This window comes from Leuciscus leuciscus (genome assembly GCF_965113295.1).
Source record: "Leuciscus leuciscus genome assembly, chromosome: 1".
NCBI lineage: Eukaryota > Metazoa > Chordata > Actinopteri > Cypriniformes > Leuciscidae > Leuciscus > Leuciscus leuciscus.
Genome location: NC_138725.1, coordinates 71,555,491 through 71,569,119, shown reverse-complemented (window position 1 = coordinate 71,569,119; position 13,629 = coordinate 71,555,491). Strand labels below are relative to the sequence as shown.

The window sequence follows — 13,629 nt, the reverse complement described above, 5'->3', positions numbered from 1 at the left end:
GCTACAATGGCTGTTTGGTTGAGGTGAATTGAAGAAATAAAAATCACACTTTTAATTAGTTTCAGAACAAATGTATAGAACTATATTAAGAAGAGCTGCACAATTAATCACAAAAATTGCTCTCTCAATTCAAAGACACACACGATCTTATTCCTAAATGACAGTGAGTCTATTAAACCTTCAAGTACGATCACAGCGAACATTCAGATGAGTGTCGGCACTGACACACAGTATCGTTATTACAATACTGTACAATAATTCATATCACAGAAGTACTGCGATATAAGTTTATAGCTCGGATATAAACACTAAAGTCTACGGCAGCGATCGAAACAGAGCAAAACAACTTTTAAAAGTAACTTGGCGCTTCAAATAACGATTATATGAATGACATTGTTACACCAGTAGGTGGCGACAGGTGACTGTTATAAATGTCATTGAATCATTAATTCAAGAGATTCATTCAGAAACGCTGATTCATCCAGTGATGGAACAAATTATGTCTTTATGAGTGAGTCTTTGAATCATTTAACCCTATATATGACTGCAGCAATTATCATTTGTCAGAAGAACCTCTAGTAAATGACATGTTTTGTTTAGTCGTCTGATCAGAATCATGAATCGTGATCTCTATTTGAAACACACAAAAAATGTTTTTCCTAATTTACCAAGAAATGTGCAGCTCTAATATTTTAGGCCTACGTTCAGGGGGTGGGACAATGAAGCAGAAACACTGGCCAGTCCAGTATAGTGTTGGAGGATTCATGCCTTTATATGTGCGGCCAATCTGGACTGATTTTACATTCCATCAGTAAGAGGATAGTGTGAAGGAGGAATTAGCAGAGCAACAGCACAGCGGGTCATAAAATACTGCAATCCACACAACATAATGGGAGATATATCAGAGTTCAGGTTGGTGGTCATCTGTGACCAGAGGACAGCAGGTCTTTGTGGTTTATCGAGAGTTATGTTATCCAGGGTAATAATGTCAGCATACCATCACATGGACGAATCACATCCAACAGTAGCAACTGTCGACACAAGAGCAAGCGGTCTGAAAGGGATGTCTGGATACTAACCCGGATTTGTCTCCAAAAAACATAAAACCACAGCTCCTCAACTCACTGCAGAATTAAATGCGCACCTCGACTCTCAATAATATTCATGGTCAGGCTGCTATAGCCAAACCTCTGGGTCACTTGTGCCAATGTCAAATGTTGGTTTCATTTGAGTCAACAGTGCAAATTTTGGCCAATATGAAACGTAATCAGTCCACCTTCACCCGTGTGATATACGATGTGGAGAAAACCCAAAGAGGCTGAACCCCCCCGGACTGTCGCTGCCCAGAGAGAAGCACGGAGGGTGCATCGATATAGCTAGGCTTCCATCCACCTATTTTTATGCGCATTTTGGGATATCTCATAAAAAAAATTTAAAAAGTGGCCAGAATTCTTTATTGCCAGAACATGACAAACACTTAAACTAAATAAACAGATAAATCTTAATAGAAAAATCTATTTCTTCATTTGCCAAAGTGTGATTATTGTTTGAAACAGGCGTGTGTTGTGTGTATATATATATATATATATATATTTCAGGGTATGTTATCCAGGGCAGAGCCATAGAGAGAGAGAGTTGCGACACTCTTTGATGTCGCCGCTATGGCTGTCACGTGGTTCATGTAAGCCCCAATAGTTCCAAAACGTACGCTGGCTGTCATGTTCTTCTATGGGACAGACAGCAGCGATTGCATTATTGAACGGTAAATATAAAATAAAACACACACCCAAGTACTTTTTCAGCTGTTATTGCATTATTGCATTTTGTTAATGTCAGTTTTGCATTTGGAGATAAGTTTTAGGCTCTATTTTTGGAGGGAAAAGCTTAGTGTTCATGTTCGCATGGGTAGTAGCACTGGCTTTAGCGGCTCTAACTTAACTTTTCCATATCATTCATCTGAGAATGGACGTCTCATGATATTTATTTTAGCACAACTGGGCTGTATTAGGCTATTGATTCCCGTGATTTTGCTTATAAATTTTGATTCAGCCATTAGCCTACCTTCGTGATCACGCAAAGAGGTCTGCCGTGGCGGTCCGTTCAGAATTCGCTTAGAAGCTAGCTCACTTCTTCTGATGAAAGTGGCCACCCCCCAGGACCACAACGTGAAACATGATCATGTTAAGACTAAGAATATTATTTTAAGATTAAGGCCATTCACATTATCAAAACTATAACAGATTAAAAACGAATTTAAGCATGGCTGATACAAATGAAGGTTTTCAAATAAAATATTTTTTATTAAACAATGACAGACAACAAAAATGTGTGCTTGTGTGTGTGGGGCAGGTGGCAGGGGCAGGTGATCCATGAAACAGACAGGACTGGTGATGGCCATAACAATCCTAGAGGTCCAGCATTGTTCTCACAAGCCGCTTCACTCAAGACAATAATAACATAATGAAAAGTTAGTATATCCCAAAAAATTAAATTAAATAAAAGTTGCTATAAAGGTGGTAGCGATTCATTACCGAACTCTTAGCTGACGAAGTCGCGCTAGCTAACTAACGTTAGCTAGCAGGCAGTGCTTGAAAATTGGTTGAAACAACCAACATAAAATATAAATAATTACGCTGTGCATGTACAAATGAAGACCAGTATAAGCATCGCAAAGGGCCTCTGATACAATATAGACAGTTGACAATTCAAAAGAGGTCGATATTTCGGCAACTTAACTCTGGAACAACTCGACGCGCAGCAATGTAAGTGAATGGTGTCCAACGCCCAAATGACAGTGTTTGGAACTATTCCGATCTTCATATCCCGGAAGTAGGCGGTTAAAAGCGCCGCCATTATTTACAACGGAGGTCTATGGGAGTGTCGCAACTCTCTCTCTCTATGGCTCTGATCCAGGGTAATGTCATGTGTGTATATATATATATATATATATATATATATATATATATATACAGTACCAGTCAAAAGTTTGGAAACATTACTATTTTTAATGTTTTTGAAAGAAGTCTCTTATGCTCATCAAGCCTGCAGTTAAAAAAACAACAACAAAAAAACAGTAATATTATGAAATATTATTACAATTTAAAATAATGGTTCTCTTTTTTAATATACTTTAAAATGTAATTTATTTTTGTGATGCAAAGCTGAATTTTCATCAGCAAGTACTCCAGTCTTTGGTGTCTTATGATCCTTCAGAAATCATTCTAATATGCTGATTTATGATCAATGTTGGAAACAGTTGTGCTGCTTAATATTTTTTTTAAAACCTGAGATACTTTTTTCAGGATTATTTGATGAATAAAAAGTTAAAAAGAACTGTATTTATTTAGAATATAAATCTTTTGTAACAATATACACTACCGTTCAAAAGTTTGGGAACAATAACAATTTTTTTTTAAAGAAATTAGTACTTTAATTCAACAAGGATGCGTTAAATTGATAAAAGGTGATGGTAACGATTTATATTGTTAGATTTTTTTTTTTTTTTTTGAATAAATGCTGTTTTAATGAATAAATGCTGTTAACGTTTTACTCATCAATGAATCCTGAAAAAAGTATTCCAAAAAAATATATTAAACAGCACAACTGTTTCCATCATTGATAATAACTGAGTATCAAATCACTGGAGTACTTGCTGATGAAAATTCAGCTTTGCATCACAAAAATAAATTACATTTTAAAATATATTAAAAAACAGAACCATTATTTTAAATTGTAATAATATTTCATAATTTTACTGGGGGTTTTTTGGTTTTTAACTGCAGGCTTGATGAGCATAAGAGACTTCTTTCAAAAACATTAAAAATAGTAATGTTTCCAAACTTTTGACTGGTACTGTATATATATACGGTGACCTGGCCACTGTTCTGGAAGAGGAACGGCTCAAAATCCCACTGAAGGACTAGTATCTGTCATTCCCAAGACGAATGGATCCTGAATTGGCCACAAAACGAGGCCCAACACCATAATAATAAATGATTGTGGTCTAAACCAGGTGTTTCCATTTCATTTTCCAACCCCTGTATCTACAACACTGAAAAAATAAATAAATCAAGCTATAACTTTTTTTATTGCCCAGCTGTAGCAGCTTTACAGGGGTCAATAAACGGCAGAAGAGCCACAGGAGGTGGTCATATCAGAGATGGCCTATCAGGCCAGACCTTTATGTGGCTTCACACATCTCTCTGATGTCAGTCGCTCGCTGCTGCTCTGTCAGCCTGAAAGACTTCATAAAGGAAACGCAGATCTATTATTCATTAAATCGGCCGAACTATACAAAATCAGACAATAACATTAACAAAACATCATGTGTGTTTGTTATTTTACATATTCCTGTATATGCACTTGTCTTTGGACATACATTTTGGACATAAACCATAAAGAAGGTAAACGCACAGAAGTTGTGAAACTGTTAAACATAATAAATTAATTTGCAACCTACTTTCCCTTCCGTTTCCCCTGACAGAGCTGAAACTGTGGTCACGTATATATAGGACACCGGACACCGAAAAAACCCTCATTTCACGTCAATATTTCACTCCCAATCTATTTTTATGACAATAAAAGACCAAAATGCTGGTCGACAGGTGCACACATTAAACATCTATTCAGTCTGTAATTCAACCTTAAACTAAATGTAAACTGCATTTCAGTATAGACAAAAATACATCATTATTCAGGCAACATGTGCATTACTATCAATGTTCAACGCTTTTAAACAGCCCTTTAATTTGTAAAGATTGTATGTGAAGCAAGCTTTGAACACAACACACAGATGTACGAATGTAACCTTTGAGACAAACACTGTATAATAACCCAAATGGCTGCTCAACACACTTAAGGACAAAGTTTAAACACTGAGGCGGCCTGCAGACACCGCCCTGCCAAAATTACGGATACTACAGCGAAGGCTGAGCTCATGAATATTAATTTAATCCTGCCGACGTTTCCTTGAAACGCGCGTCACGTGACCTCATTAATATTTAAAATCCACGCCTTCCGTTACAGTAGAACTCGCTCATTCGTCGGCTGTCTCTGCCTCTCAGCCAATCAGCGGCGAACGTCACCGTACGTACTTAATATTCATGATACGCCAATTCTTCGCCATAGTAAGAATCGTAAATTCGCGTCAGAATAAAAAGAAGGAACTAGAAAACGCATCGCGCCGCTCAAGCTAGACAGACAGGAAGGAAATTAGCTTTGATTATATATTCAGGGGGTTTCTTTTGTTAATGAAGTCAGGAGTCTCTTTGGAAACACAAGACGGGGTTGTGTGTACAAATGCTTCCTAACATTTAATCTGTGCTCAGGCAAAGATTGCGTTAATCCGCAGCTCGCTCTCCGTTAAGCGCAAGCATTTAGCGTCAGATTCAGGTCGATTTAACACCCGCTGCCAGGCGCGATTCAATCAACCGGGATTTACACAGGAAAAACAACAAAAGAAAATCATATACGTTTTTCTACCACTATTAATTTAGTTGCAGATTATGCACAAGGAAAAATATATAGATACGCCGTATTAGCCATTTATATATATCAAGTTGCATCTGAGATCCAGGAAGTTCCTCCTCATGCTAGCAAGCTAATGCTACTATAATCGACCATTATTTCCAACGGCATGAAGTTTTATAGAGAAAAAAAGTTCAATATGCTTTCAATCAGACTCCCAACATCTTTGACAAATCGCGAATTCATGCAATAAACCAGTAACGTTAGATTGTGTGAATGTTTATCTTAAGTTCTGAAAATTCCCATTCGACTTCTTGGCCCTTTATTCTCTGTCAATATCTAATGTCACAACACGACTTTACATCATCTCGCCGGTCATTGTGTGTATGGACATGTCTAGATAAAAAAAACTGCAACTTTCCCGAGCAAAAGATCAAAAAACATGCGGTCAGACTCGTTTGGGAAACCCAATCCCAGAGTTTAATCTCTATATTACTCCTTATTTTACAGGAAAAAGGCAAACTCTCGAGCTTGGAAATGCTCGTTAACTTTGATGTTCCGCTACAGGCTTTTCGGACAACGCCTGATGATCAATTCCGACAAAACTGGGTTATCAAAATGAAACTGGAGAACACAAAACCCTCCAGTCTGATCCGTGACATTAAATGCATGCTTAATTTCGCATTGACCATCTTTATAAAGGGCTTGTACATGCAGTTTGTGGAGCAGGAAGGAAATGCATGTTTCAACTTGCTGTCTTGTGTCAACCTGCCGTTGCTACCGAGCTACGAAAGATGCAAAACTACCGGGAAAAAATGTCAACGCGAGCGAAAACCGCTGTCGTGTCCCTTTCTGAGAGTGTTATATGAGATCTTCGTGGTGTTTCTGTTGTGAGAACTTACCGTGGACCTGCGGGTACTGCGAGTTTATAGGTTAGAGAAAGCTTCCCTGACTTCTCAATGGCGCGATGAGGGAGCGGCGGCGATGCCAGCCAGAGCGACTCACTTCCGGGAATACCAGAGATGGGGGACTCGAGTCATATGACTTGACTCGAGTCAGACTTAAGTCGCAAATTTTAGGACTTGAGACTTGCTTGACAAATATTAATAAAAGACTTGACTTGACTTTGACTTGATATTCATGACTTGAGACTTGACTCGGACTTGAGGTAAATGACTCGAAATAACTTGTCTTTTAAAAAATAAATATCTGTATTTGAACGCACCGCAACAATCACGTGACGCAGCAGGAACGCGCGCTGTGTGAACAAAAGCCGTAATAATGCAGTGTCGTAGTGATGACGCTGAAGCGCGGGATCGTTCGCCAGCTTTGAAACGGTACGTAATGCGCAAGTTTATGATCGAATCAGAGAAGAAGAAAAAAATGCACAAGCGTGGTTTGAGAGAGAGAGAGAGAGAGAGAAATATTAATGAATCAATCACACTCAATCAAATCACCTCTCTCTCTCTCTCTCTCACACACACACACACACACACACACACACACACACACACACACACACACACACACACACACACACACACACAATACACATGCAAACAATACACTTTTCACACATACACATTCACATGCACACACATTCATTCACAAATATTAATAAATCACTCACTCACACAGATTAATAATGTACAATAGTCAATCCACCTGATTGACAGGTGTAAGTTTTGTGTCAATTCAATTATTACAGTTTTTTTCTTGTTATTCTTTTGTTAAAAAGGAAAGATCTAACTTGTTGGGATGTGTTCATGTTCCATAAAGGGGATGCCAGTTTGAAGAATGCCATTTGGTGGCATAGGAACCATTATACTTGAATTGTGAATTGTTTAATACCTTTTAATGGTCTTCTGCAATGTTTGAGGCATATTTATTTTTCATGCTTTAATGTTGGCCTAATTTCAGTTACATTTACATTTTAGGCTATGTAGTTTGACATTTAAAAAAAAAAAATTATTTTTTATTTTTTATTGTAGTAACCACTCAGCTGTATGTGGAAATGCATATTTTAAAAAAAATGTTGCAAATAAAACCATAGTCCACAGCTTATGTAGTTTTAACTTATTTTAATATATAAATTCAGTGAAATCATCAAACGTTTGTATGACTTGCCAGTGACTTGTGACCCAAGCTACGACTTGACTTGACTTGCTTGACATAAAGCAGTGACTTGACTTGACTTGACTTGCTTTTCACAAAATTGACTCGGACTTGCTTGAGACTTGAAGGTTAAGACTTGAGACTTGCTTGTGACTTGCACATGTGTGACTTACTCCCACCTCTGGGGAATACCGTCACGCGCCTGACGCTTTCTGCGCATGCGCAACAACACCCGCCTCGTTGTTCTTTTCGAGCTCAAACGAAACAAAGTGTTGGAAATGAATCCGTGGAGATTAATACAATAGCAGCCTGTTTTTCTCGTTTTCTAAGGTGTCACGTTGTAGTTTATTTGTGCATTTAGATGTGTGTCGTGTCATACATCGCTATTATATTAACGTAAACGTTACTGATCCGAATCATTGTTTTGAACCTGTGATCCGGAGCGCGAATCAAACTGCCAAAGTCACGTGATCTCAGTTAACGAGGCTTTACTTCATAACCGTTTCGAAAATTCGCTACTAGGCGGCGATCTCGATAAACCTGTAAAACCACCAGTGTCTATGTATGTTCTCGAAACAATTTGATAAATTTGTCTACATGCAATGGCATTTGTTCAATAAAAAGTGGTAATTAATGGTCTCTTATCTGCCTGATTAACCAAGCTCTCCATTAAATAAGCTACAATATAATGAGATATACACATTTCATACTGGTATTAGATTATTTGTTAGTAGCATTTCACACATTACTCCTAGCAATCAGAAACCTGTATTAAAATCATTCATGTGCCTAGTTCTTACATTTCATGAATGGCGGAGTTTCAGGAAAGGGGCATGTGACTTTAAAAACAGATGTAACTGCAAAACTTACAATAACCTGGTATTAATCACATTTGTAAAAGACAAATGTTCTTAAAGCTTCTTGCCATTAATTGTGTAGCAACTGACACTTAGACCAAAACATTGTAGCTTTTAAAGGGGTTACAATACCCATATAACTAATTTAACTCTTACAAAAGCATGTTACATTCAATCATAAAGGCAAAAGATAAATGTAGACATCTAGTGGAAGGCAGGAGTAGTGTGCTTTGTCAATTCATTTGTACACCTCAAAAGCTGAATAAACTAATGATTGACTAGTGTTTGCAATTCTCTATTGTGATTAAGTGCAAAATGTGCATGAGGAGAAAGCAGAGACATCATGTGGTTACTAAATACTGCAGGTTTTTTATTTCAATGATCTACACAAGGATGGTTAAAGATAAGAACATCCCCTTAAAATCCTACAGTCCAACCAGGTTTTCTCAAAAAAAATTGAAAACAAAAATAAAACAAAGTAGGTAAAAAAACAAGCATTTTAAAAGGAGAGAGTCTGTTACACAAATTTAAATCACTTCTGAAGACGTGTGTAAAACATCCGGCATGTTCAAAGCTATTACAACGATGACCACTCTTCCCATGTTGGAACAGCGGGGAACGTAGCTTAATGTGTTGGTATTTAGCTGGTATCCATCTGTTAGAGGGACAGAGAAAGCAAAAGGAGATTAGTACCAGATTTGACGTAAAAAAGGCACATTTTACAGGGTTCACACACCTTGGTTAACTTCAAATTCAAGGACTTTCCAGGCCCAATACCCTCAAATTCAAGGACTTAATGTGGGGACACATTTGTTGTGTTGAACAAACGTTAAGGTACCATTGCAGTAGCATGTCATGGCAACGTACAACACAAAGTACCTCACGCAGGAAATATGTAACGTGTAAATGCACGCATCTAACGCAAATCAAGCAAGCTAGTATGCATAGGCCACCAAGTGTTGGCAAAATAACACATTAGCAGACCAGAGGGAATATTATTTTTGAATACGAATATAAAATAAGCACTTTGCAGTCCGTAAATTTCTGATTCACAAACTTAAGGACCCGTGAGAACCCTGATTTTAAAAGCCTCTCTGAATGCATCAACACACCCTGGCATTGTAGGCATCTAGCTGGGCGTCGAGCTCTTCAGCGGAGAGCTGCTGTTTGCTGCTGCCACCACGACCGCCTCGACCACGACCTCTGGATCCTCCACCGCCTCCTCCACCACCGCCTCCACGTCCCCCACGACCTTTCTGTGTGCCAAAGCTTCCGATTCGGTTTCTGTTCATGCCGCCACCTCCACGATTGAGACTGTTGGGAAGGAAAGAACAAATTCAGGCACCGGAAACATTAGAAAATACAAGGCAAGAGACCAAACCCATTTTTGTTTTTTTATGCTTACCCCTGCATCGGAGTCCGCCTCTGTGCATCAATCTGTGATGTAACAAGCTGAATGTTCATTGGGCGACCTAAAAGAGAGAGTATACACAACTGAAAACTGCTGCCTAACTCAAACAATCTTTCCCATGACTCAAGATTATTGGATAAGAAATCCCTTCTAAAGGCTCGGATACACTTAAAGCGAAATCGAACAAACTTGTGACATCATTGAGCAAAATCAGGCCAATACGAAGTTTTAGTTACCCAGTGATTAGGGTTTACAAAGTTATAGATATGGATTCTTACACAAACGCCTTGCGTCAGAAGGCCTTTATTAACCACCTTGGGTCGTATGGATTACCATTCAATCCCATTATAAAACTTGGAAGCACCAAGACATTTATTAAATATACCTCTGCCTGTTTGGCTGAGAGAATAAAGTCATAAACCTAGGATGGCTCGAGGGCGAGTGAATTATGGGTGAACTATCCCTTTAACTGCCGTTTTCTCGCCACTGTCATTTTTACTGCATGTTTATTTTGTTATTGAGAGGAAAGTGCGCAGCACATTTTACATACATTTGAACGCCACTCTCAGCAGTGCGGACGGCATCAGGGTGTTCGCTAACAGTATAAGCAGAGGTATTTCAAACTTTACCCCAAAGCGAAGATCAAAAACAACTTAGCAAGTATATCAGGGCCTGTATAAAAAAGGTACTAATGGAGCTTGTAGGATGCACACTTACCATCAAGGGGAACACCGTTGTACTGCTTCATGGCTTTCAGGGCGTCTGCTTTCCTCTCGAAGTGAACGTCCGCAGTGCCAAGGCTGCGTCCCGACCGATCGTAATGTACCGCTGCTTTCTTTAGAGTGCCGAATTCTGCGAAGAGCTCCTGTAGCGAACACAAACCAAACATAAGCTGCAGAAACAACCCAATTTCTCAAAGACATGCACTTATGAACCGACATCTACCTGAATGTCTGCATCAGAGACGCCGAAGTCAAGATTGGACACGAGGAGTTTTCCTCCCGTCTCCACGCCCGCTCCGCCGCCTCCACCGCCGCCGCCAGCGTTCGCACTGTAACCGTTGTCGAACAGGTCATGCTGCCACTTGTCTGGGAGCTGCTTGGGCTGCAACAGATGAGAGAGAACGCACCTGCTGACTTCGGGTCCCCAGTCTGTCACTGACAGTCCACTCGGCTGGGTGTTGGGGCAAGCAGGGGGCTCCGCTTCAACAAGGCCAGGGACACCCAGTGCGCTCACTGCCATTTCCAGAAATCCCTGCCCACCCCATCACTACAAACAAGTAAACCATGCCAGCTCCGGAAACAGAGTTCAAGTCATGTTTCTAACTCTACTGGATGGATGTGCAAATCACTCGATCTCAGTGGAGGCAAACTTAACCCTCTGGTGCTCTGTGGTTGTTTTAGACCAACAAAAAAACGGTTTAAGAAATTAAACTCTTGGAATATGGGGAGAGAAAAAAAATTGCTCATGATCAAATCATGGGAAACTAAACAAATTGAGGGGGTAAAACCAGCAAATCAGCCACAACGTAGTCTGACAAGGTCTATATTCTTTGAAAATGATATCAATATAAAATAAAGCAACTAAGAAATACAGAGCATTATACTTTTAACCACTTATAGTAGCATTTTATATCCCTCATTAAAGTTAACCATGGTTTTAGTATAGTAAGTGTATATAACAAGTATTACAAATACCATGTTTAAACTATGGTTAGTGTAGCAAACAACTGTAATAATCATGGTTGAATTCCAATAACCGTGTTTTTTTTTTTGTGGTACAATCGTGGTTATTTTTTCTAAGGGATGAAAATAAATTGTGCATAACTTATAGGAATAGTGTAGTATCAACTCAAAATACACAAAAAAAATCTAATTTCACTTAAACAGTTATGCTTATAGTTTTGACCGCTTAGCATCAAAAGTAAAACCAGAGGGTTAATTCAAATAAATGTACATGCAATAACAGTTTTACAAGAGCAGGTTAACAACAAGTGAACCAATGGTAGCCTATTGTTTCAAACACCAGTATTCCCCTCAGTAACTTCCCACCACCCCCCTTTGGTAGCAAGCTAGCTACCAGCAACCCCCAAGAGTCTCTTGCCGTTCATCCAAACGAATCCCAGCAGGCCTCCGTTAGGTGGATGTGGACGATCCACTGGTCTCCGGTGAGGAGCGGCACAGTAAAGTCCAAAACACACGGTGAAAACGAGGAGACCGAAAGTGTCCATGATGGAGCGTCCATTTTGAGCCCACGCCATTTTGACGTGCTTTTAAATAAACAAAGCCCTCACTAAAAGCTCAAACTAATAAATTAGAAGAGGTGACCCTCCTTTAATTCCCGGACAAAGATGGCCAAGGTCCGTTTATCCCGTACGGCTCCAGCACTATGTAACTTATCTTTCTGCTTTAAAATGATACTGGACCATGAAACCCCTCCCAAAAACAAAAAACAAAGCCGAATTCCACCGAGGAGGAAAGGCCTTCTTAAAGCTGGGCTTTAATGCACCAAAAAAAGGGAAAAAAAAGTAGAATCTTCAATCATCTGAAGGCAGACCACGTGAAGACTGATGTTGTCGAACACAAAGAAAGGTTAGGCTCAATGAAAGGCATCCGCCGTCCTCAAAATGGCGTCGACGGCCTCTGGATGGATGAATAGGAGAGACACACACGCTTCTTCACGACCCACGGGGTTTGATGCTCACACGAAGGGCAAGAGAACTTAGGGAGAGAACACATTATGCACAATATACATCTAACGAGCTTCCCCGAACTACACTCCCAGAGAAGCTCCAGGGGCACGAGCTCGCCGCCATGTTTGCTGGCAGCCTAGAAAGATAAAAACGGGGCTTCATCCACTGGCATGTGGATGCGCCCGTGATTTTTCTCCGCTTTCTCCTACCCTGCTGTACGGCGTAGGTCTGCTTCTTCCGCGGCTCAGGTTCTGGCGGCTCCTCATGGGGCCCGATCCCCCGCCGCGGCCTCCAAAGCCTCCGCCTGTATTTCCGAGCCGTCCGCCGGCGCCGCCTCCTCCTCGGGCGCCTGTTCCTGCGCGGCCCCCGCGGCCTCCTCTCCCGCCGCGCCCGCCGCCGCCTCCGCGCTGCCGGTTTTGCTTTATAATGTCGTCTAAGGACATATCCATCTTGTCTGCCATCGCCTGGCCTTTGTTAATGCTAAACACTTAAGTCAACTAAAACAAAAAAACAGCACGTTTGATGTACTACACTGCCCCTGCGCTACCGCTCGCTCACAAGAGAGGAAAGAAACAACACGGACGTGCTCGCGCCGGGTGACGCATTTATAGCGGGAACGCTGATGACGTAAATCTGCGAAACGAGCGCTTCCGGTTTAAATTCCTCACGCGCAGGAAAGCGGTGTTTATTTATTTATGATTTAAAAACAACTTTTTTTTACAGTCTATGGACTCAATGCTGTAGATTTTCTTTCAAAATGTTATAAGTTAGTGTAAGAGTTTTGATTTTCTCACTGACTTTCATTCAGGCGTATTGGTTTTCGAGCTTTCCAAAGTCGTCGAAATGTAAAATATACTAATAATAGTAAGCCTCACTAACAAAATTACCGTTTTTATGAATGAGAATAACCACTATATACATGGATATTATATCTAGGTGCAATTTTAATCAAGACCATTGATCGTTCATTATGATTTAATAGCAACGCGAGACTCAACGTTGTAGATTTTCTTCAAAAATATTACGAGTTAGTGTGAGAGTTATGATTTTCACACTGACTTTTTTAGTCCAGTCATTTTATATATATA

The 13,629-nt window shown here is 40.0% G+C and overlaps 2 protein-coding genes across 2 annotated transcripts in view; both read right to left on the bottom strand.

The window, feature by feature from the left end:
- arhgdia (Rho GDP dissociation inhibitor (GDI) alpha) overlaps nucleotides 1–6,476 on the bottom strand; it is a 31,067-nt gene extending 24,591 nt beyond the window's left edge. The window contains exon 1 of the mRNA XM_082187434.1: nucleotides 6,369–6,476. The gene's annotated coding sequence lies outside the window, so the exon portion shown is untranslated. The remainder of the gene's footprint in view (nucleotides 1–6,368) is intronic.
- Nucleotides 6,477–8,784: 2,308 nt separating this feature from the next.
- Nucleotides 8,785–13,121, bottom strand: alyref (Aly/REF export factor). The gene is made up of 6 exons (XM_082187096.1): nucleotides 12,751–13,121; nucleotides 10,795–10,953; nucleotides 10,567–10,714; nucleotides 9,844–9,910; nucleotides 9,551–9,752; nucleotides 8,785–9,093 (listed from the first exon to the last, which is right to left on the bottom strand). Exons 1-6 carry the CDS (start codon nucleotides 13,000–13,002, stop codon nucleotides 9,079–9,081), a joined length of 843 nt encoding a protein of 280 aa, XP_082043222.1. The 5' UTR covers nucleotides 13,003–13,121; the 3' UTR covers nucleotides 8,785–9,078.
- Nucleotides 13,122–13,629: the final 508 nt, after the last annotated feature.